Raw genomic sequence first — 22,756 nt, 5'->3', positions numbered from 1 at the left:
ACTGAAACAAACATAATTTATTTTGATTTTGATATTTGCACACAAAATAAAGATAAATTTAAAATATTAGAATAACTCGCATTTTTAACATTCATTTTGTTCAATTTTAAACGTACCCTTATTGTTTTCAACGTCATTATAAGTGTTGAACGTCGACGTTATTATATATATAATTAACTAACTAGCATATTCAATCACGTTAAACGTCTATATACTGACGAATGATATTAATAATAAATAAATGAAGATACTAATAATAAAAATATTTACTAAACAATACCAATGCGCTCGTTAATTGTACAGCGATTTGCAGAATTTTGACAAAAATTCACATATTCATTTCAAAACACTACTATATTCTGTTTATGCGAAGCAGTTTAACAACCTGGATTAATAATTAACTCAGAAAAATAAGATGATAAAGCCGCGATTGTTTTTGCCGATTTAACTAATCTGTTTTTTAACACTACAGATAGTCAATCGCACCCGGAACGGTGGTACGCTAGACCTTATCTAACTCCTGCCAACGTTTCATTGTGATATGTCCTGGTGATAGACCATGGCCATCGTACACCTGAAAGGAAATCATTCATCATCATCATCATCATCATCATCATCATCATCATCATCATCATCATCATCATCATCATCATCATCACCACCACCACCACCACCACCACCACCACCACACCACCACCACCACCAACAACAACAACAACATCATCATCACCACCACCACCACCACCACAACCACAACCAACAACATCATCATCATCATCATCACCACCACCATTATCACCACCACCATCATCATTATCATCATCATCATCATCATCACCACCACCACCACCACCACCACCACCACCAACAACAACAACAACAACAACAACAACAACAACAACATCATCATCATCAGCATCATCATCGTCGTCATTGTATAGGATATTGAAATATTTTTTACATTTATTTCATAAATATGTAAGTTTGAGGTCTTAGTTGTTCACACAAACAAACCTTTAATATTAGCGTGTCCTTCATTATTTTGTGCTACTGTCGCCGAAAGACGAAAATCAGGGCTCTCAGACTCAGAGTAATGGGACCCTTTAGGCGCTTTTCTTGATATGATCATGTCTATGTTCTCGTTTGGACTCGTTGTTGAAAGTTTTTCCGTCATTTTTGTGGTGGTGTAGGGGTCTATCATTTTTTCAAGGTTCTCTCGTACGGCCCGATCCGTAAGATACAGCGTAAGAAAAGCACTTCTTCACAAATGAAATGGTTTGTTTTTTACTTTGTAAAGGAAATTGGACACGTTTTTCACAACATGGTTTATATCATTATTGTATTATTTTTCAAAGGGACGGGAAAAGGGCATCGTTTCACTCTAGTATACGTTGACATGTCGTCGTCCATTGTTAATGCATTCACCTCGAGGCCTTTCCTTTTCAAATCCTGAAGGCATTTTAATGTCAGGAATGCCCCATTGCTTTTGACGAGCCCGTCCAGTTCTTCCCGCATTTGTGCTTTGTTGCAGGAACTTTTCTTCTGATTGCATTCTTGCAAAATCTACATTTTTTTAGCAACGCCAAAGCTCGAACATTTTCTTGAAGATTTGCCGACAATTGTCACGTGCCCTGATGAAACGAAGAATACATGCATTAAAGACGTTTTCAAAAGTGCATGAATTCATTAATTCGTTTCATCAAAATATACTTAAGAATCATTAAGACTAAAATTGTATTTATGCCAATATTTTGCAAAGTATCAACATATGGACACTGAAGATAATCTTATTTTTCGGTTGATATCTTTATGAATATGATTGGCAGACATGCTTGTACATGACATGGCAGGGCGAATCCAGGATACGTTAGGAAGCGTTCACTTTTGACACGTGTCCCTCCCTCAGAACAGAAATTTATTTGGTTTAAAGAGTTAGCGTGTGGGGGCGTATTCCCCCCCTTAAAAAAATAACAATATCTAGTCCAAAATGCTACATTTTGGGCGTACTATTTTTTTTCCTTCTGTATTGAAATAAAAGTAAACTTGGATGAGTTTAAGCGAGGGGGGGTGCGCCCTACCCGCCCCATCATTTTGAGGAGCATACTGCGCTTGATGCAAGCTTACAATATGAATAGTAACTGAAATCCTATTTATCGGACAAGCTGTTGTTACTGTGACCAGTTCCTTGTTTCTGCCAGCCGCCCTCCGCCGAAATCTCCACCCACTGTTCATCTGTTTCCCTACAATTCCATTAGTTACAACATTTTAGTACAATAAGAAAGATACTTCCGGCGGAGGATAGAGTGTATACATTAATTTGTCATAGTGGAGACTCCGCTGTTTAGATTGTATGTATTCAGAAGAAATATGTCAACAAAGAGTCACAAGCATTTCCTTGTTCAACTATAGTTCTACTGTCAGTTTAATTATATCCGTCATTGGAAAGCTTTTACTTGACATTAGTACAGTTTATTTGTATACCATATTTTCATTTGTGATGTATGAAAAGTTACTTAGAATTTCGAATTTCATATTCCACTGCACGTGAACATGACTTGTATAATTTGGTCTTAACTTTGCAGAGTAGTTCTTTGTAAATTTAACTTTATATTGTGGACAATGACACAGCGATTTACAGGTATATGCAAATCATGGGTACACTTTCTTCCTGGTTTGACATAAGGTGTATTTATTTCGGAAATACCAGGATAAACAAAATACTTCGTGCATAGAGTCCGATAACATAAAACAGTTTTTTTTTAACATAGTTGAGCGCTTGACTGTCAATTGTTAAAAACTGGTTAAGTGGATTGATATGTATACAATAATAACTATAAACTAATCAAATAATGTAAATGTGCAAAATTCCCGAAACATAACATTTGGACAAATTATATAAGTCGTCGTATACAAACAGCTGCAGGTATTTATAATTACTGTCTAATGGCAAAACATAATTCAACAAGATATTACATTTATTGTTAACTTGAACATTTACCGTTCATAGTTATAATGATAGCATGAACACTTGGTATTACGATTGCAAACTGCAAAATATCTATTCAATATTACCAGGCCATTTTATGCAGGAACACGGATCTAGTATTATATGAATACCTACCTGCTCAGGTGCACTTAAAGATCGGCCCACGGTATTTTGACAAATATGTAGAATCTGATCTAATGAGCATGATTATTTAAAAGAATGAATGTTTATTGAAATGATTTAAAAGCTTTTACTAAAGATTAATATTTTAACATTCCGTTCATTCAAGTCTGTACATTATACACTTTACAGTGACAGATAATTTAAACAAGCTAAACTTTAACCTGTAATATTGGTACGTTGTTCGGCACTAGTGTAGCATGATTATATCGCTATATTGTATTTAAAACATAAAGCTGAAATATTCCGAATTAGATTTTAACAATTAACTAACATGATCTAGTAAGATTTGTAGCCAGCTCTTTTTTGCGAACTAAATCGTTGGGAACAAAAGAGCAGATTAAGCCATATGTAATTTTATGTCATTGGAAATAAATCTCAACAACATTTTAAAAAAGAAATATGCAGATGAAATTAAATACTTTCCAATATTTTAACCCCGAAATGATCACTTCTGATCTCATGTTGTCCTCGTCATTAAAGTGTAGTTTTAATAGAAAATTAATTCAATGCTATATTTTCTTTTTTATCTTTGTCTGAATTTGTTTTACGAATTTCCCGGGAAATGCACAAAACAATTAACTAATAAATTGAAATACACAACTCACAGTCACTCGTCATCTCACAAAAAAACGTCTCGAAGAAGATAAAATAAGAATTTCTGAAACATGCAGACGAGTATAGTTATTCGGTAGAATACAGCGTTTAGAAGTCTTGATATCATAATGCTCATCACAGGAATAAATACGATTTTGTTCTTACTAAATGATACTTGCTACGGCTCTAAATAATTTCGTACTGAAAGACTCCTCATGTAATATTCTGTATTTGACATGGACATTTATGTTGATTACTATGCGGATGATAACTAACAACAACAACAACAACAACAACAACAACAACAATTACCTTTATTTGTCATGGTAACATTTGTTACAACAGACTATAGAGGACAATAAAACATCGGTAAAGAAGATGTTATCGAAGTGAAATTATGAAGCAATATAATAATGTTAACATGTACTTGTAACTGAAATAAAGCTTCATAAACGTATTTGCGGGTTCAGTGACATGGGTAAAATTAGTTAAACAATTTATCTTAATTTACGGAAAATTATTTCTATAGTACACCATGAAAACCACGTGCAAAATACAATTGTAAATGAATGTGTTTATTTTAACCTTAGAGTGAATGACATTCCAGCGTGGATATAGTAGCGTAATGATCGGAATGATCATATAATTATTCATACAATATAAAAAAAATATAAAAATAAATCGCAAATGATATAGTACATGAATGCAATGTTTCATCAGCGTGTTTGGTTTAAAAAGGGAATTTATATTTAAAAAGCAACCATTTATACAGCTCACGGAAGCACAACGTCGCCGTCCATGAGATGGGTATCAATGTTGTCATCGTATTAAATGGTGTCAGTATTATTTACGTAATATTTAGTCTCAAACGTCAGTCGAAACCCATATGATTGACTCGAAAAATTCTTGAGTGGGTAGTCAAATCCTAAATATGTAGTATTTGTTTTAAATGATAAGAAATTAATATGCAGTTATACAAATTCTGTTACATTTATAGCAGTTGCTTTTCCAAGATATTTCTTTTAAAATAATTAGCATGTATCTTCTGCGCTAATGACGTATTTTGACGTGCTTCGCGGGAGGTCCTATATTCCGTTTAAAAAGCACATACAGTTGGTCTTATTGTACGTAAACGCTGGTTCGTCATTGTATAGACAATCGGGTGTTCGCCTGATGGGACTATATTTCAGTCCTCTAGTTCGAAGTCGTTGATACAACTCGTACAGGTTTGAGTGTATTTAAGAAACATGTGACAGAAAATCAGTTAGATACATAGCAGAGGAGTAAAATATATATTAAACGACACAGATGCATAAATTTAAATTCATTTAAATATTCTTCTCTTTTCTTTCGTTTCTCTCATCTTCTAAATTTCATTTCATTGATCAGCCCTATCAGAATAAGTTAAACTATCCAAAACTTTATAAACAAAATCGCAGGGCTACTTTTTATGATCAGTTGCACGATCTGATTATACGAAATATGTGCAAACATTGAAAGTGTATTTTTTTTAAGGAAGGAGAACTTTTGACAAAAAAACAACTCAACAAAATCGCTTGTTTTATCGTGTTGGCTCACTTCTATAATCTTATATGAAACATAAAACATTTGTGTGATTACCATTCTTAATATTTAGATTGAGTGCAATGCAGTGTTTACACTATTTTTTATAAAAGATTTGTACTAAATGTCCTTATATCTGTATTATAATTAATTAAGAACTATTTGACAGTCATTGTCGGTCAAAATCTCAAATTAGAAATTATAAGCACGAGTACTCTACACATACTTATATAAACATTATAAACATGTATTAGAAGTCCCATCACCACATAGTGTTTAAGTTATGCCTTCTGATACAGTGATCACAAACGGACGAGCGTTGAGCATCCGATTACACTACTCCTGTAAAATATTTCTATTGTGTGTGTACCTATCATGCGTTTTGGTACTATATCCTGTGTGCTGAATAATAAAGACATGTTTTGGAAATTTCTAAATTTTGGAAATTGCATCTATAAACACAAATAACATTTGAATTATGGATTTGCCTTCACGCAAAGAAATGTATACAGTGTAATAGTATCATGGAACTTTTCCCAAATATATACCGCTAAGTCAACGTATTGTTAAGAAATCTGTATTGTCCGAATTTAAGCTGCTTTAGAAACGTTTAGAATGAGTCCGACAATAATAAATGTAGGAATTTAATTGAAACCCAGACGAATTATGCATGTATCACGTGAACATTTTAGTGAATCTTAGTTAATCTTAGTGTGGATAAATAAATTTCCCTTTCGCAATTGCTGTGACAGTTAACATTGTTGAGCACTGAAGCATCCAACCGCAACGTAGCTCTAATTAAATATACCGTTCAGTGGTCTCCAAATAATATATCTCAGTTCGTGAATGGGCTCAACTAGTTTAACACGTATTATAATTGTTATAGCTTTTTACCTATATATACTGTTTGATTTAAATAATAATTACAAAGTGTAGGAATTGTATACTGTAAAGAATGTAGACACATATTAGGGAGTAAGATAATAACTATATTTGTATTTACAATCAGTTTGCTTTTTTACGTTTCATTTGAAACAAAGCTTAAATTCTGATAGAATATCTCGATAGTATCAGTGACCTGTAGCTGTTTATTATTAACTAAACTATGCAGGCAAAATATGGCGAGTCCATCCTCAATAAGGCAAGGAGGTGATTTCAGAAGCTCCTATTAGTAATGAACTATGTCTGTATAGTTAAAGTATACCTTCTATTTTTTAACTTGCGTATCAAGTCCGGCCTACGTTTAGTACATGCAAAGTTTTAGTTAATTCTTAATTTTAGACATTTGACAACAACTTCGGGCTTCGATAAATACATACATACTCTGCCTATGGTAATAGTTTATCTTATATGTATAGAGATTACTATGACTACCCCCGGACATTGAAAGCGGAACTGGCAGCCAAAGGCATCACAGAGGCGAACAAAGATCAGGAAGAAAAACTAGTAGAGACTTTTACTGTCGATGGTTGGTAGCTTTTGTCAGTCTTATGATGCCGATAGTTATACTCCAAATGATAAAGTACTTTTTCATATGTATTCAAGTTCTGTTTATAGCATGGTTTGCCAGTCTGGAGTATTTCTCTCTACCATCTATTTCACTGTTGTGTCTTTATAGAGTTGAGTTTTTAACTGCTTGTCTACTATGGAGTAGGGATGGTTAATTTACATGACGGCATGAATTTGTTTCAATACACACGATTAATTATTTTCTTTCAGATTACATAGGATAATTTCAACATCGTGAAATATATGTATTGTATGGATATATATCGTCCACAAAGTGTTAAACTTGAAACAGTATTTCATGATTTATGTAGTACCTTTGTTTTAATATCGGTGGACAGTTTTAGACAATACAATATGATAATAAGTAAGCAGACAAGGCAATGTCCAAGTTCATGTTTTTCACTTATATGATAACATTTCATTTATAATGTTTAATAACTTCAGGTTCGAAGTCGCACTGAGTTCTGAAATGATATGATAGCAAGTTGTCATGCAAAGGAATAAAAGAGGCGCATGTTGAACCAGACGGACACTTGGAAATAGACGTTCTCGGTCGATTGTCCGTATACTGTCTTAGTTCACCTGTTGTGGATATTATATATTCGAATGAACTCGTGTTAAAAATGAAATTTTCGTGTTGTATAAGATGTTTACGTAGTTGTTTTAAAAATCTAAGGACATAATTTGAAATGTTATTAACTTTGGTAGGAACTTCTACATTTTATGATCATTTTATTTGTATGTAAATAAACGTTGAGACGAGTTCTATTCCATTGGAAGAGTAATTGGAAGCCATATTTGATATGTGTATCTTTGTAAGTTAGGCTTTATCCTTGTGCCTCTTAAAACATAATTCGTTATTTTGATGTCAGCTTATATTCCCTTGTATTTCCATTGTATGTTTGAATGAAAAAGTTAAACATTTTTGCTTTTGTTCATTCCACTTTATAACTAATACTATTTGGCTATAACTGTGTTTCCATGATGCTTATGTTCAATAATACTTCTTTATCAGGGGATTATATGTAATCTATAGTTTCAGAATGTTATAATTGTCCATGCGGTCTGTGTGCGCGTTGTTTTTATGTTCGTTTTAATTGTAACTGATGCTAACAATTAAGATTGAATATTAAAGAATCCTTATATCTACCGACGTAGAAGACGTCAATCACCACAAACATATCAAACATGCTTGCCCTGCTTTGAAGGCTCAGGTTTAAAAACAACAACAAAAGCCAAGTTTTACCTAAAGGATACCGAAGGTATATTTTAAGAACATTGGCGGGTCCAGGCTTTGATGTAAGATGAGGGACTTGGGGGCACAACTCAGAGTAATATTCAATACACGAATCAACAACCGGCAACATCAGAACATCTCCATACTGGGCTTGAGCCGTGGTAAACTTGTTAGTAGGCGAAATCCGTAACAGCTGGAACACGAAGGGTAGTATAATTAAACGTCATGTTAATTTGTTCTTCTTAAAATAATTCGTTAAGTGTAGTTATTAGAAACATATACATGAAAGTCTTCCTAGAAAAGAGGTTTCATACAAGCCTATGGCTTTCTCCTCAATTCTATATATTATATGTGTATGTTGTAAATGTTTATTTGTTATAAAAAATAAATTCTGTTTAAACCAAAGTCTTTCGGATGGAGGCTTAATTTATACTGGTGTCCTTCTTGTGGTTTGCTGATTAACGTGACAACTTCTCATAATTCAATTTGCAATTTTGGTTTGGCATTGCTAATTAAAATATTTTGATGATAATAACTCCAATCTATAACATTAAGCGAACATTTATCACTGCAATTTAATGTATTTTAGGGAAGTTTGTACAGAACACTTTACCGAAATGAGAATTTTATAAAAAGAAAAGTGTTGTAAAATAGGTTATAAAAATTTGCTTTTATTTGCTCTACTTATCCAACATGCCCACTTCCTAACCCTCGGTTCCGTTAAATGGCATCCTGCAAGCCCCGATTTTCATACCCACAATTTATGACATTCTTACCCAAAGTATCGGTAGTTCACATCGGATGTTCTTTAAGTTATTCCTGCTCTACTTAAATAAGATGTAGATCGATTCTTATAGTACAATGATAGCTATTCGTTAAATAAACAGCTTGCAATTCTTTAAGACTGTTAATGAATAATTTATTCTGATTACGCTTTTTGTATTAAAATTACACAGTTGATATAATGCAAGACCATTGCGTAACGATATATTTTCTTCAACATGCTCATGCTATGTGTTTACTCATACACGTTTTCCTTACGTTAACACCAAAAATACTACATATCGTTTATGTTGATAAAAAACCCAAAAACGGTTAATATAAGAAAGTATTAACACCTCAACTTCCATTCCTTAAATGAACTGCCTTTCGGAAATTGCGTTTATCAATCGATAAACGCAACATCTTCGGATATGTTCGGATCGCAATTCATCGCGTAACAATATACATGTAAACTATTGATCTTGTTATTGTTTGTATTGTGTCAGCATGTCCCGTAAATATAAATCAACATTTTAGAAAGTGTTAATTTATTATATTTTAAATGTGTTGTTGCCATAAGTGTTTCAATAATACATTTAAAAGTGATTTCAAGTGGTTGATCTTTTTCCGTGTTATTGTGACGTCATTTGAAAAAAATGTTTCCGGTTAAAGTCGGGTCGTTCTATTTACATAATGGGTAAGAAATGATTGCTGAAAGGTTTTCTTAAATAAAATGAAGTATTTTTTTAACAATTATTGAATGAAATAATGAACTATTGGTGTAAATATAAGTAAATAGGGCTGGTCAAAGTGTGTGGAGTCTATGTAATGAATGGAGGAGGGTATAAAATCCTTTGGACTACACACACTCTGACCAGCCCAATTGCGTTCATGACCCTGATTATGACATCAACCCCGCAATTCATTCCTTAAATATTCAATTTTGAAAAAGAACTATGATTATAATTATTTAGGGAATTTTATTTACAAAAACGTATGTTCATCTGTCATTTAAAACACGACACTCAGAAATAGGAGTGCAGAACTGAGGTTATAAAAATGCATACCTATATATTCTTTTTTTAGCGTTATCTATCAAATACGGATGTGATTCTAATGTTAATGAATCATTATACGAAATCGATTTATTCATACTATTCCATTGATTGTTTATACATTCATAAATATTTATGTTATGTAAATCCTTTGTATTTTATTTCGAAATGCGTTATTTTCGTTTAGAATATATTACATTTTAATTCGTTCCGGATACTTTTGGCTGTTGCGACCCATCGACTGCGTATTGTTCGGATCTTAAAGCATTTAAACGAGTACTACTTTGTCAAATGTCCTCGAATTCTAAAACTTTTGCGTTATACATATTAAGTACAAATCCGGTTCTTCCTGCAGGTTGTCTTGAAGGCTGTTTAGTAAAAAGCATCATTCACATTTTGTAAGGCCATTTGAAACGTCATTTCATCCATAATAGTTAGTGTATGCAATTGATTGCAAATCAATTGAAATCGTATTTCATTAACATGTTTTTGTGTCATAGCACTATTCAGGGTTAATGACGTACAAAGTACATTTGAGCAAACAGTTCAATCGCAGTTGATATAATCCTTGATAGGTTTGTTTGTTACTGGATTCGATTCACAAGGAAGAGGTCTACACTCACTCTATATGTCTGAACGTTTTTTCAGTTTCATTTATTTAAGAATATTTTAAACTTCAACTTTGTCAGTCAGTTCGTTTAAAAAATCTGTCCACGACCAATAGTATTATAGATACTATACACCTTAAATTAGTTTTATGGTGGTACACTATTAGCTTCATTCATTGTATATTCATTGTATATGCTGCTAATTCATTTCATGCAATCTGATCAGATACATCAATCTACATCAATCTTATTAAAATTGAAGTTGAATTCTACTCCTGAACAATACGATTTTGTCTGGTTGTAATGTAAATCTTTTTGCAATAATATGCACAATACAATTGCCGGGTTTCCAAAACAATTAAATATTTTATTAATGCTCCTAATGTCAATACCTATATAAACAACTACAGAAACAAGCTCGGTCGCCTTAAGTTCAACAAGAAAACTGAACAAGTTTCCATGCTCACCAACTGAAGAACTCAAACTTTATGTGAATATGTCTGAACTAACATATAAATGTTGTACTAAAATAGTAACGTTTTATACGAGTATATGTATTTGCATTTTACTTTTAAAGATTTTAAAACGGTAACAATGCTGGTATTCCAAACGAAGTATTTCTACAAAAAAAGTATTTGCCACGTTTCTACACAATACGTAATGTAAAAGCAAGGGATATTACTGATTAAATTTAAAATCGCAGGTCTAATTATGGATCATATTGGGTCAAACGTTTGTCACAAGATTAAGTACTAGTATTGTTTGGGTTATTTTAGACATTCGAATGACCACACTTTCGAACCGATTTTCACCAAACTAGTAATAATATTTGTCATATTAGTTCAGTACAAATACCAATGGGAACGGTCGTGTTTTTCTAATTATTTGAACAGTACTGTTAACCCTCTACGAAGCATAGTGTCGACCCCAATTCATCGACCTTTCACATAGTTTGAATAGTTGTCATTTTCATATCTTATTCAAATGCTTTTAAGTATTTTGTTGTTAAAGTTGTTTTCTTTACTTTATAATTTGGTGAGCGAAATAGGGCCTACGTCCCCGTAATGATATGTACCGCACTTACCTATGTTTTAGAGTTATACTTGCCTGATTAAAACAATAATTCTTATACGTTGAAATCACATGGAGAAACTAACCGATGGTTTTCATTGTACATATTTCATTACATACAATGAAGAAATACTTTGGTTGCCTTTCCATGTTGTTTGCTTTACAAGTTAGAAACAAGATAGTACTTGAACAAATTCGCTTTAACTATTAGACTTTAACTTGTCATTGCTTAGTGATACATAAAACAATAAATTATGTTTTCTCTCCGGATATATACTAAGTTGTTTCCACAAAATGGTAATTTTATACAAGTTATATATGTAAATAATTTCAACAATAAAAACACTTTGTTATGTATTTAAAATATCATATACTCTGGGTTCAAACAATAACAGTCTTTTACTTTGTTTCAATACAACTTTGCAAGACTTTCCACTAAAGGTACCAATATGTATTACTTAAGTTCGTTCAAAACATACTTTGCAACACAATGCATGTCATTAGTGTGTTGTTGTTTTTTCATTTATTCAATGGAAATTTTATAATAGCTTTTACTTATCCGACCATACTTTTTTTAATAGAAAACTTTGAAACTAATATTTTTGCTTTGCAAATGTAGGTTCACAAAGATAAGTTAGTAAGGTATACGAATCTGGAGTGATAGAAGACTTCACAAAACTTGCAACAGACAGTGACGTTGAAGTATGGAAGTTTAGCAGTACAACCGATTCAACAAGTGTTTTTCTTCAACGTGGAAGCGTCTCTGCTCGTGAAATAGCATGCATTGACAATGGAGAGGGGAGATATCCCATACAACTGCACAAACAGATTAAAGTTACAAGCACGGATTCTGCACCATTTGTTCAAATGGGAGATTCGGGCTCTTTAGTGTTTCATAAACAACCGGATAAATCGCTAGCGTGTATTGGAATGGTCCATGGTGGTTGTGCTAGCAACCAGTCATTGGCAATTGTTACACCGATAAAACATGTTTTAGAAAAGATCAACGTGCAGAACATGTATACATTCTCTGACACGAAACTGTAAAGAATGGAAGCTCGGCTGGAAAGGAAGTTTACTGTAATATTGAATGATATCTATTCGAGACTGGAGAGAATGCAAAGCTCACGACAGCACGACAACAACTAGGCAACACGACTTAAAATTAATCTTCTATCAGCATTAATTCGCCTCAATGCTTAAAGAGCTTTGACTTTATTTTGTATGTGTGTGTGTGTGTGTGTGTGTGTGTGTGTGTGTGTGTGGTTGTGTGTATGCGTGTGTGTGTGTGTGTGTGTGTGAAGACCTCGATAATTTGATTACGGAGCCATGGGATCAGTTCCAACGTTCATAAGCATAGAACGGTATATTACTCACGTATTGTATCCATGGTTAGAAAGGAATTTTGCTCACGTATTGGGTTCATGGCTAGAAAGGAATTTTACTGAAGTATTGAAAGCGTCCAATGACAATCGAATCTCGCCAATAGAAGAGGAAGAGCCAATGGGCGAATCATGAAGAGTATAATATAGGCAACATCAATATTTGATATCACCGTTATGTAAACATTTGTTCCGCTTATAACGAAATGTGTTGTGACTTTATTTACATACTCTTTATTATTCATGTGTGTCCTCTTTTGAGACATCGAGACTTTGATTTTCCGCGTAATATGGAGCCAACATTCATAAACAAGAAGTAAACAGTATACAAAGTACATGTACATGCAATTATCAGATTATCATAAGCGTTTACTCAATTCTCTTTTGTGAGTTGATAATTTTATGTGTTTATAATTGTACATACTTATAACAAACATGAATTGTATAGTTATCAATGCCTTTTCATGTATTTAAATTAACATTTAAAAAATTATTTTGTTAATCCATTATTTTTGTAAGACATATCTAATTATGTCGATGTGGTATGCGGTAAAATATACAAATAAAAGATATATATCCTCCTCCCTTGTATATTTTGTTATAAGGTGCTTTTACCTTCCGGTTGATACTGATAATATCGAACTAAAAGGACAAGTCCAGTAGTTACAATAGTAATTGACAGTAGAAGCGATACCAAAATGACAAATTGGCCAACAAAACAAGACATACACACAACTTTTCCAAGTATAATTAAAATTCGAAGTATGATTCTTACTTGTTCTCATATGCTGCAATGTAAATATGAAATAGTATTCCTCTTTATGTAAATTTGTTTCGCTTATTTGGCAGGATTGAAGCAGAAATATAAAGAATATCTTGCGCTCAATCAATACTGGGTTACTTCTATATTATTGTGTTTAATAAAATGTTATATATTATATAATAAGTGTGTCTGTCGATTGTGTTTTAATGCTTATTCACATACCAATGGTTTTGTCAGAGTGCATGTTGAATGATTTGCTTGTAAAATATTTTATTGTATAATGATATGATTGTATATGTCTTAATGTGTCTTCTTTTGATAAAGATATAACTATTTGGTAGTAGTAGTAGTAGTAGTAGTAGTAGTAGTAGTAGTAGTAGTAGTAGTAGTAGTAGTAGTAGTAGTAGTAGTAGTAGTAGTAGTAGTAGTAGTAGTAGTAGTAGTAGTAGTAGTAGAAGTAGTAGCAGCAGCATCATCATCAGCAGCAGCAGTAGCATCATCAACAGCAGTAGTAGTAGTAGTAGTAGTAGTAGTAGTAGTAGTAGTAGTAGTAGTAGTAGTAGTAGTAGTAGTAGTAGTAGTAGTAGTAGTAGTAGTAGTAGTAGTAGTATCTGTATTATCTGTTTTCAGTTGTAATAGTAGAAGTAGTAGTAGTAGTAGTAGCAGCAACAGCAGCAGCAGCAGCAGCAGCAGCAGTAGCAGTAGTAGTAGTAGTAGTAGTAGTAGTAGTAGTAGTAGTAGTAGTAGTAGTAGTAGTAGTAATAGTAGTAGTAGTAGTAGTAGTAGTAGTAGTAGTAGTAGTAGTAGTAGTAGTAGTAGTAGTAGTAGTAGTAGTAGTAGTAGTAGTAGTAGTAGTAGTAGTAATAGTAGTAGTAGTAGTAGTAGTAGTAGTAGTAGTAGTAGTAGTAGTAGTAGTAGTAGTAGTAGTAGTAGTAGTAGTAGTAGAAGTAGTAGTAGAAGTAACTACGATGACCGATCCAGCAGCCGACATAATTACTGTAGTAGTGTTTAAATGTTAAAGTCACAAAATCTAAACCAGAATCCTCCTTTGGTGATATCCAAAAGATATTCGTGTTTTCTGGATACAAATTACATAAATATCAATTTTAACTCCAGTCAATTCAAAAATTAATTTATTCACTAAACCATGAAAAATATCTATTTTGAAAATAATAAACTACACATAATCAACGTTACAACGACGATATTTCTAACTTTTGTGAAAAAGATCATTCAGTGCAGTCACATATTGTACATTAGCAAAAATGTATTTAGTGTCTAGGATAATTGTCTTATTATTATTGTACTGGTAAAATCACTTCTTTTTTATCCTGAACATCGAGTAATCCTACCAACAATTAATTGTAGTTCATATCGATTAGAGTAACTATTACCGTAACCAGTTCGGCTTGTTGCAGACTGACACGACACATTTGAGACAAATCCAAGGAAACACTTCCAGATTGTACCTTACATGAAAACAACCCAAGTGTACCATCTAAACTGAAGAGCTTTGTTAGGTCAACATGAACGTACTGATTCTTGTTGTCATAACATTCATAGCGATATAACGTTACGCTTATTGCAAGTGGCTTTTGGCCCTGAACGTCTGGTTCTTCGTTCCATAGTACTTTGAAATTAGCAATGACTACATCCTCCGGAAAATTGCCGAAGTCTTTATTTGCAAACGAGTAATAAGACGGTGTATTTTCCGGAAATTCTTCTAAGAGAAATGCATAAACTGGTTGCTGCACTAACCCGTTTAAAATCACGCTCTCTGTAGACAACCTTTTGTCATTGATGTTTGGTGTAGTTCGTTTCTCAACAGTTAGGAACAAACTTGTTTTCACCAACTTATCTTCCCTAACTTGTTGTCTTAGCGCACACTCTCTAAGTTGCGCCACTCTATCAACCAAAGCGACGAACGTGCCCGGCTTGGGACTTGTTACACCACGACCGGAATTTGTAAATACATTCAACCGTCGTTCTTTATCCTGAAGAACGGCAAATGATGAAATGGGATACACGCTAGCACCAAAGGTTAATTGCTTCCGAAACACTCGTTTTGATAACCATAAGCCATTTGTATCTGTATATAATGTACTGTTTAATTCCGTCCCTATGCTTAAGACTAGATCACCAGAAAATTTGTTATCAAATTTGAGGAGGTGGGATATCATATTGATTTGTAATAATTTTCCAAAATGGCCTTTTGTATTTGCAAATTTTGCATTTAACACGACCGTATTTTGTTTGTCCCTCAATGTAAAGGCACACAATTTTGTCTCATAAATCAAATCGGTCTTAAGTCTTGTAATAGTTCCGTTTATACCTGTTGTATATGCCCCACCACTGGCATTATAATACAACAACGAAACATTCAAAGTGATGCAAACTCCATCGATTTTGTTACACAGTATCATGTTGGAATCTCTTGTTGAGGAAAATGTTACTTTGATAAATGCATTTTCACACACCTTATTTTCTTTATTTGAATCATTGTCCTCACTATTTTCATCACCTTTTGACGATAATTCTGACTTTAACAAACCCAAATTGTTAGTCACGTTATAAATCACCCATCCCATAGCTGGAATATTGAATTCGAAAGATAGTCTGCGCTTGTTTTCGGAAATGCATTCTTCTCTGTATTTCACTTTGTTTCCAATATTGTCAAATACGCCAATACATCTATTGTTCTGAATGATTACTTCAATGGTTGTCTCGTGTTGTCTAGCTTTGTGATAGGAGTTGACAAACTGTAAAACAATATTTGTTTTATTCGTCTCAATGAAGTTGATGGTGAAGGCTTTTTGGTTTCCATACGTTAAAGGTATCACGGAGGAATAAGCCGTCTCCCGCTTTATTCCAGACATTTGCCAACTCAATAAATTAGCCAATATGTTTTGGGACTTCTCAAATGCTTTTGATAGGCGTTTTTCATAGTCTGATATGACATTTACCCTTGATGTTCCGGTAATAGAATCATGGTGTTGAAATATATTCACTTCATGCCTACAATCGATGATTTCTTTCGTCCAAACTCTAAGACGTTCAGAGCGTTTTTGTGGTGTACGAGCAAGATTCATTGTAGCCAAAGCAAGGAAAATGTCAGTTGCTGTCACCGACTCTTGTACTTCTCGACCAAGTCTTTTCAGAGAGGGTCTAGTGGTGAAATAACCACTCCAATAGAAAGGATCGTTTGCATATGGCACAAAGTCCCCGGTTATTACAGGGTACAGCAAATCGGTTTTATTGCTGGACGGTTTTATGTCCTCAAATAGGTTTTTCATCGTACCAAACACAATGTTTGTTTTGAAATTTGGTTTTGAGTTGATATAGTCCATTATAATTTTTGTGTTTCTGTATTGAAGGTCCCATTCACTTTCTGTCGAAATGCAAGATGCGCCCAAAGGTAGTAGAACGCTTTTATGTTTGAAGTGAGCGCTTTTAAGGTGAAGCTGGTTTACAAGTTTTGTCGTAAAGTCGTCTAGGCTTTTATAAGAGTTATATTGTAACTTAATAGTTTCGTTGACCTTTGGGGAGTCCAGGTCCGGCAACGAAACATCAATGCCAAGGTCAAGGTCTGAACATAGTTCTCTATCCGGGCCACAACTGTCTGCAAAGCTAAGCCAATCGTAAGGTTCCACCTGCAGTTTCACAGAATATTAATGGTTTCATGTTCGTGGGTATGTCCGTGCAAAGCAAACCAATTTTACAAGCAAAACATAACCAACTGAACCTAGATTTGGTATCGTGTAGGTATTGACTACAGTAAATGATTCTAAATAAATTGGATTATAGTTTAAACTTTTAACATTTTTAGTCGATATAAGTTTGTTCTTAGAGAAAATCTTTCTCAGGTGGAATGGTCTCTGGACATTGTTCATCTTATTGAAACAAAAATGGTATGCAAACAGCTTCAGCTATATATTTACAAAGATACTGTTGTTCTAAATATTATTGCTAAACCAACAAATATAACTTAAATAATTTATGACTGTTGAACAGTCGAAACCCGTTGGCTCGAACTCGCTTGACTCGAACTCCTCGTTGGCTCAAACTAAACTTAATTGACAGATTTCATGATACTGAAAGTAAACAATCCCGCTCGGATCGAATTTTCCGGGGCTCGAGGTATTTTCGCCGGTCCCTGGGAGTTCGATCTAGCTGAGTTCGACTGTAGTTTTTCATTTTTAACTATAGCTGTAAATTATAATTACATCCATAAATACAGTTGTATATATACTTTCAGATACATTTGTAGCTATATATTTACAGTGAAGAATTTGTATATTACAATTAAATAAAATGAAGAAGAAGAAGAAGAAGAAGAAGAAGAAGAAGAATAAGAAGAAGAAGAAGAAGAAGAAGAAGAAGAAGAAGAAGAAGAAGAAGAAGAATGAAGAATAATAAATAAATAAATATAATAATAATAATAATAATAATAATAATAATAATAATAATAATAATAATAAGTATTAAGTAATAAACTACCCACGTGCACAAAAGTGTCGTGTTCACCACTCGTATCCCAATCCTGTCGCCACCAGAAGTTCATCATTTGGTTTTGCATCATGAACTCTTTAATTCCAGAGTGCATTCTTTTTATAACAGTTTGACGAACCCCAAAATGTCGCTGCATGTAGCGGGACCCAGCAAACATTACGAACTAACGTGAAATACAAATAACAATTAAACAGTGAAAAGTACACGGTTGATCTTCACAAGTGTAAACAGTATACAATCATCCACTTATAAGCTGTGAAATATGCTTTTCATATGTATCGCAAAATCATTATTGTATTCAAAATTCAGTATTTTATGGATGAATTAACCTGCTTTCCTGCAAAGCGACCTAGATGAAGTAAACTATGTTTTAATTTAATGAATAGAAATTATTTGAAATAAACAATATTTTAGTAATTGTGTCAGAAAGGTAAAGAAGCTCTTTGGGATTTTTGAGGTGCGTTCATGAACGTTATTTGGTTTATGTAATAAGGGAAGTTTTTTATATCTGTAGAGAGTAAAATCAAAGTGGAAAAATCAACAGTGATGGAACATTTATTTTTAAAATTATTCTGCAGAGATTACATTTGGACTTTATTATTGGAAAACCGTTTGCTAATTAAGTTGTTGTTTAAATTATGTTGCTGTTTGTTTTTCTCTGTTGCATTTAGTGGTTGTAGCGCATTAAATGTGAATAGAAATTTCTTGTATTTAGAAGTAGATATTGATATTTACATATTACTCCATTACCCCATCCCCTTTCTTGGTCCACAGAAAGATAAAGCATATATTTTTCATTATTCAAATACATTATGAATAATAGTACAACAGCCTCATGTTTATTATTATGCAAAATGCCCTCGATGGTGCATAATGCCACAAAGCAAGGTACGTAACGACGTGGTTGTCATGAACTTACTTATTTTAAGCATTAAACTTTGATGCTCGCAGAATAGACATAATTACTTTTGTTATTATAAGTATTTAAAGACTTTTATATTATAAAATTTGAATAGTGTTAATCAGTTAAAATCAACTCTGAAACTTAAAGCCAATAACACGCTTTTAACCTAAAGATTTTTTGTTTACATGGTTTCATATCACTATGAAAAAACTTGTTTGGATTACCTACCCCTACCAGTACAAAGGGTACGCATATGTTCTTTCAAAAACAAATGCCAAACTCATGATAATCATAGTCCATATGACAGCAATATTATCAATATTCACATCAATTTTGTGGGTAACGTGTGAAGGCCATAAATTGTCGCCCCCGACTTAGATTTTATGTTGTTATCGTACACAGTCTTACAGAAACTGAGTCCGGGAGTGCGTATTTTTTGCTACTGGGCTTTTCCCTGTAGTTTTCACTGTACTATCGATATTCACAGCCTTTGTTGGTTCCTTGGAGAGCAGTCCGAATTTACTTAGTTCATGTCAATAAAAGATAGACTCTAGAAATGAAAACGATACGATTCTAAGTGCATTTCAATTAAAAACACAACAGATATAGCATTTTCGTTGTAATTACCTGATCGAGGTCAAGAGAGATATCCGACAATGTACCAATGTTATGCTTCACCCAATTCCGGCCTTCGGATAACTGGTCAATATAAGCGGTGTAGGGAACAGTGCCCTCATCTGGAACCACCCAGCCCCCGGGCGCTATCTCAAGCCGTCCCTCTGAAAGAATTGCAGTTTGATATTTTTTTCAAACGTAACGCCAAGTTTGGTTGCCCGCCTGCTGAGAGCATGTCCAATTCCACATTAAGCTTCGCGAACTATGCCTTTTTTAAGATAAATAGTTTACTACAAAATGTTCAAGCGTAACAAATTCAGGTAATGTTTAATTACCTTTAACAATTTGTCGGAAAGTATTGCGTGTTGATGGCGTTTGATCCTTCCACCATTCGTTGAGGAAACATGCCTCTGGCCAGACGAATGTGACGTCCCTTAAGAAGAAGAAATCTACGATGAAGATTCATGTGATGATGATGATGCTCATAATGATGATGATGAAGATGATGAAGATGATGATGATGATGATGATGATGATGATGATGATAATGATGACGATGATGATAATGATGATGATGATGATGATGATGATGATGATGATGATGATGATGATGATGATGATGATGATGATGATGATGATGATGATGATGATGATGATGATGATGATTATGATGATGATGATGATGATGATGATGATGATGATGATGATGATGATGATGATGGTGTTGATGATGATAAGGATAATGAGGACGACGACGACGACGAAGATGACGATGATGATCATGATGATGATGATGACAACAACAGCTGTATCATCATCGTAATCATCATTTTCGCCAAAGTAATAATACATCTATCACCTGACCTGTATTGCTTCATCTTCCTAGGCAGTAAATCCAATATCTTGCTTGTGGTATCATTGTAGTATTTGCGGTATGTCTGTAAGTACCCAGGGTCATTGTGTGAAAAGAAATATACGTATACTTTAAGAAAGCTGTCTTCATTTACGTGTTTTGTACGCATTAGCTGTTCGTCAACGATTCCTTTTGTTGGAATCTTATTAGTTAACCATGATATATCCTTTGCATCAATTGAATCATGCGGTTGTGAAAATCCCAATTTATCCATTAACTCATTGACACTTACATGGATTCTTGTACGTTTTTCCATAACATTTATTGTTTCCAGTCTTTGATCTGTTATGGTTATTTCTTCAATGCTCATATTTGTATCTTTTCTAACAATGTTCCCTAGATTCTTAGTTTCCATATCTTGATATTTTTCAATAACATTCATAGTTTTTAATTTTGGATATTTTCTGACAATGTTCTTCGAGTCTATGCTTGGATCGTTTCCGACGGTATTTTCTGCTTCCTCCCATTGTTTAGTTATATGCTGTATTAGGGAATCCGTATATGTTTTATGTAGTGCTTGATTATTTTTCTCAGTAAACTGTTTTATCCGTATAGGAGAATCCACAAAATAGACCTGGTAAATTAATGAACAAACACACATTATTCCGAGAATAATTGTCACGCCTCTTCGAAGTGATGTTGTTTTCATTTCGATTGAATTGGTAGCAAAAGATCACACAAACACTTTGTACATAAAACAGTAAACGCAATTTTACATACATACAAATATATACACCAAATTTCACAAACGAAAGAAATATAATGCCTGCAGGCGATAATAGTTAATGTTGATACATTTATTTATAAGATTTATCGATCTATCTGCTCATACATTGATCTTAAATTTGTACTTACTTTTAAAAGTGTCCTTTAACAGTATTGAGTCATTGAGTGACATTTATGAATATGTATAAAAGAAAGAACTCATAGCATTAGTTTGTCTGTAATATTAAAGGGACTATAGACCAGATTGGCACAAAAAAGTTCTTTTTCTGTAACGAATCTCAGGACAAATTTTTAATAAAATGTTTTACTCTTACATATTATAATTGTAAAAAAATACCAAAATGTAAAATAACAGTCGTGTCGGAGACCGGGTCTCCAAAATTGCACTCCAGTGTTGTATCCACTGAAGGCTTACCCTTAACAGTTGGAATATTTAAGCTATATACCTAACTTGGTAATATCACGTGATAACATCCACTAGCCAATCACGCTTAAGGAATAAATTATACTTAGTAAACATTCCTAGTAATCTGAAAAATACGAAAAACTGCGAAAAATAAATTAATTGTTAACTGTGTGGTACTTCAGTTAGTAAGGTTCAATTCATTGTACACATCGATACCAAGTTTATGTCAGTTTTCGACAATTTTCTCACTTTTTTTTCGTTATTTCATCATGCAGTGTACAGCCCCTTTAAGACGGAGCCTCGACTATATGTAATTTGTTTCAAGTATGTAGCGTTATATGTATGGCCTTTCGTGTTTGGTTGGCTTTGGACAATGTATCTTTCATCAGAATATCGGTTACTGTTAATAAGGCAACTGTAACCCGGTCCTGTCCATTATTTGCTTTTCTTAAAACACTTTTTTGTTTATACCTGACCAACCGGTGTCAAAAGGTTAATTACTCCCTTCGGCCATTAAACGTTGTTTTTTATTAAGCACGCACGAGGGATTCTTCGGGTTGGGGCAAAAGTGCAGCAATATAATGTGCATACAGGCTGACTGACCACGTTAAAAGCCATTTCAAGTATTTTCCTTGTCCAACATGAATGTTTTACGTGACCACCGTTTAATATCTATGTTAATAATAAGAAGCTACTGTTTTATAATTTTTTTGTGTTTTATTGAGTTTCTGTCGGCGTGTATATGACGTATATTGAATTGATTTAAATTGTTATTTTGATTAAACATGATTTGTATAGAATAATTTTATTCAAAACATTTAATAGTTCTTGTATACGAATATATTAGTGCTATGCATATGTTTTATGATTTAACAATTGCATTTTGTTTTTGTTTCTTTGTTTTTCTTCATAGAAGGCCACATTGTAAATATGATGTTGTTATTCTTGAACCTCAACCTGTAATTATGTC

General features: G+C 33.4%; 2 protein-coding genes across 8 annotated transcripts in view; one reads left to right on the top strand and one right to left on the bottom strand.

The window, feature by feature from the left end:
• The window catches only part of LOC128241477 (uncharacterized), a 135,851-nt gene extending 127,349 nt beyond the window's left edge, over positions 1-8,502 (top strand). For all 7 annotated transcript variants that reach the window (XM_052958423.1, XM_052958425.1, XM_052958424.1 and 4 more), the window contains 2 exons: positions 6,685-6,794; positions 7,280-8,502. In XM_052958423.1, coding sequence (XP_052814383.1) covers positions 6,685-6,794; positions 7,280-7,296 — 127 coding nt within the window. In that variant the 3' untranslated portion in view covers positions 7,297-8,502. The remainder of the gene's footprint in view (positions 1-6,684; positions 6,795-7,279) is intronic.
• Positions 8,202-21,009, bottom strand: LOC128241146 (alpha-mannosidase 2-like). The gene is made up of 7 exons (XM_052958117.1): positions 20,887-21,009; positions 20,601-20,679; positions 19,754-19,905; positions 18,215-18,385; positions 16,191-17,363; positions 15,472-15,707; positions 8,202-8,265 (listed from the first exon to the last, which is right to left on the bottom strand). The coding sequence occupies exons 1-7, from the start codon at positions 21,007-21,009 to the stop codon at positions 8,202-8,204; spliced, it is 1,998 nt and encodes a 665-aa protein (XP_052814077.1).
• Between the last annotated feature and the right edge of the window lie 1,747 nt (positions 21,010-22,756).

The sequence above is a fragment of the Mya arenaria genome, chromosome 7 (genome assembly GCF_026914265.1).
Source record: "Mya arenaria isolate MELC-2E11 chromosome 7, ASM2691426v1".
Classification (NCBI taxonomy): domain Eukaryota; kingdom Metazoa; phylum Mollusca; class Bivalvia; order Myida; family Myidae; genus Mya; species Mya arenaria.
This window is presented reverse-complemented; position numbering and strand designations above follow the sequence as displayed.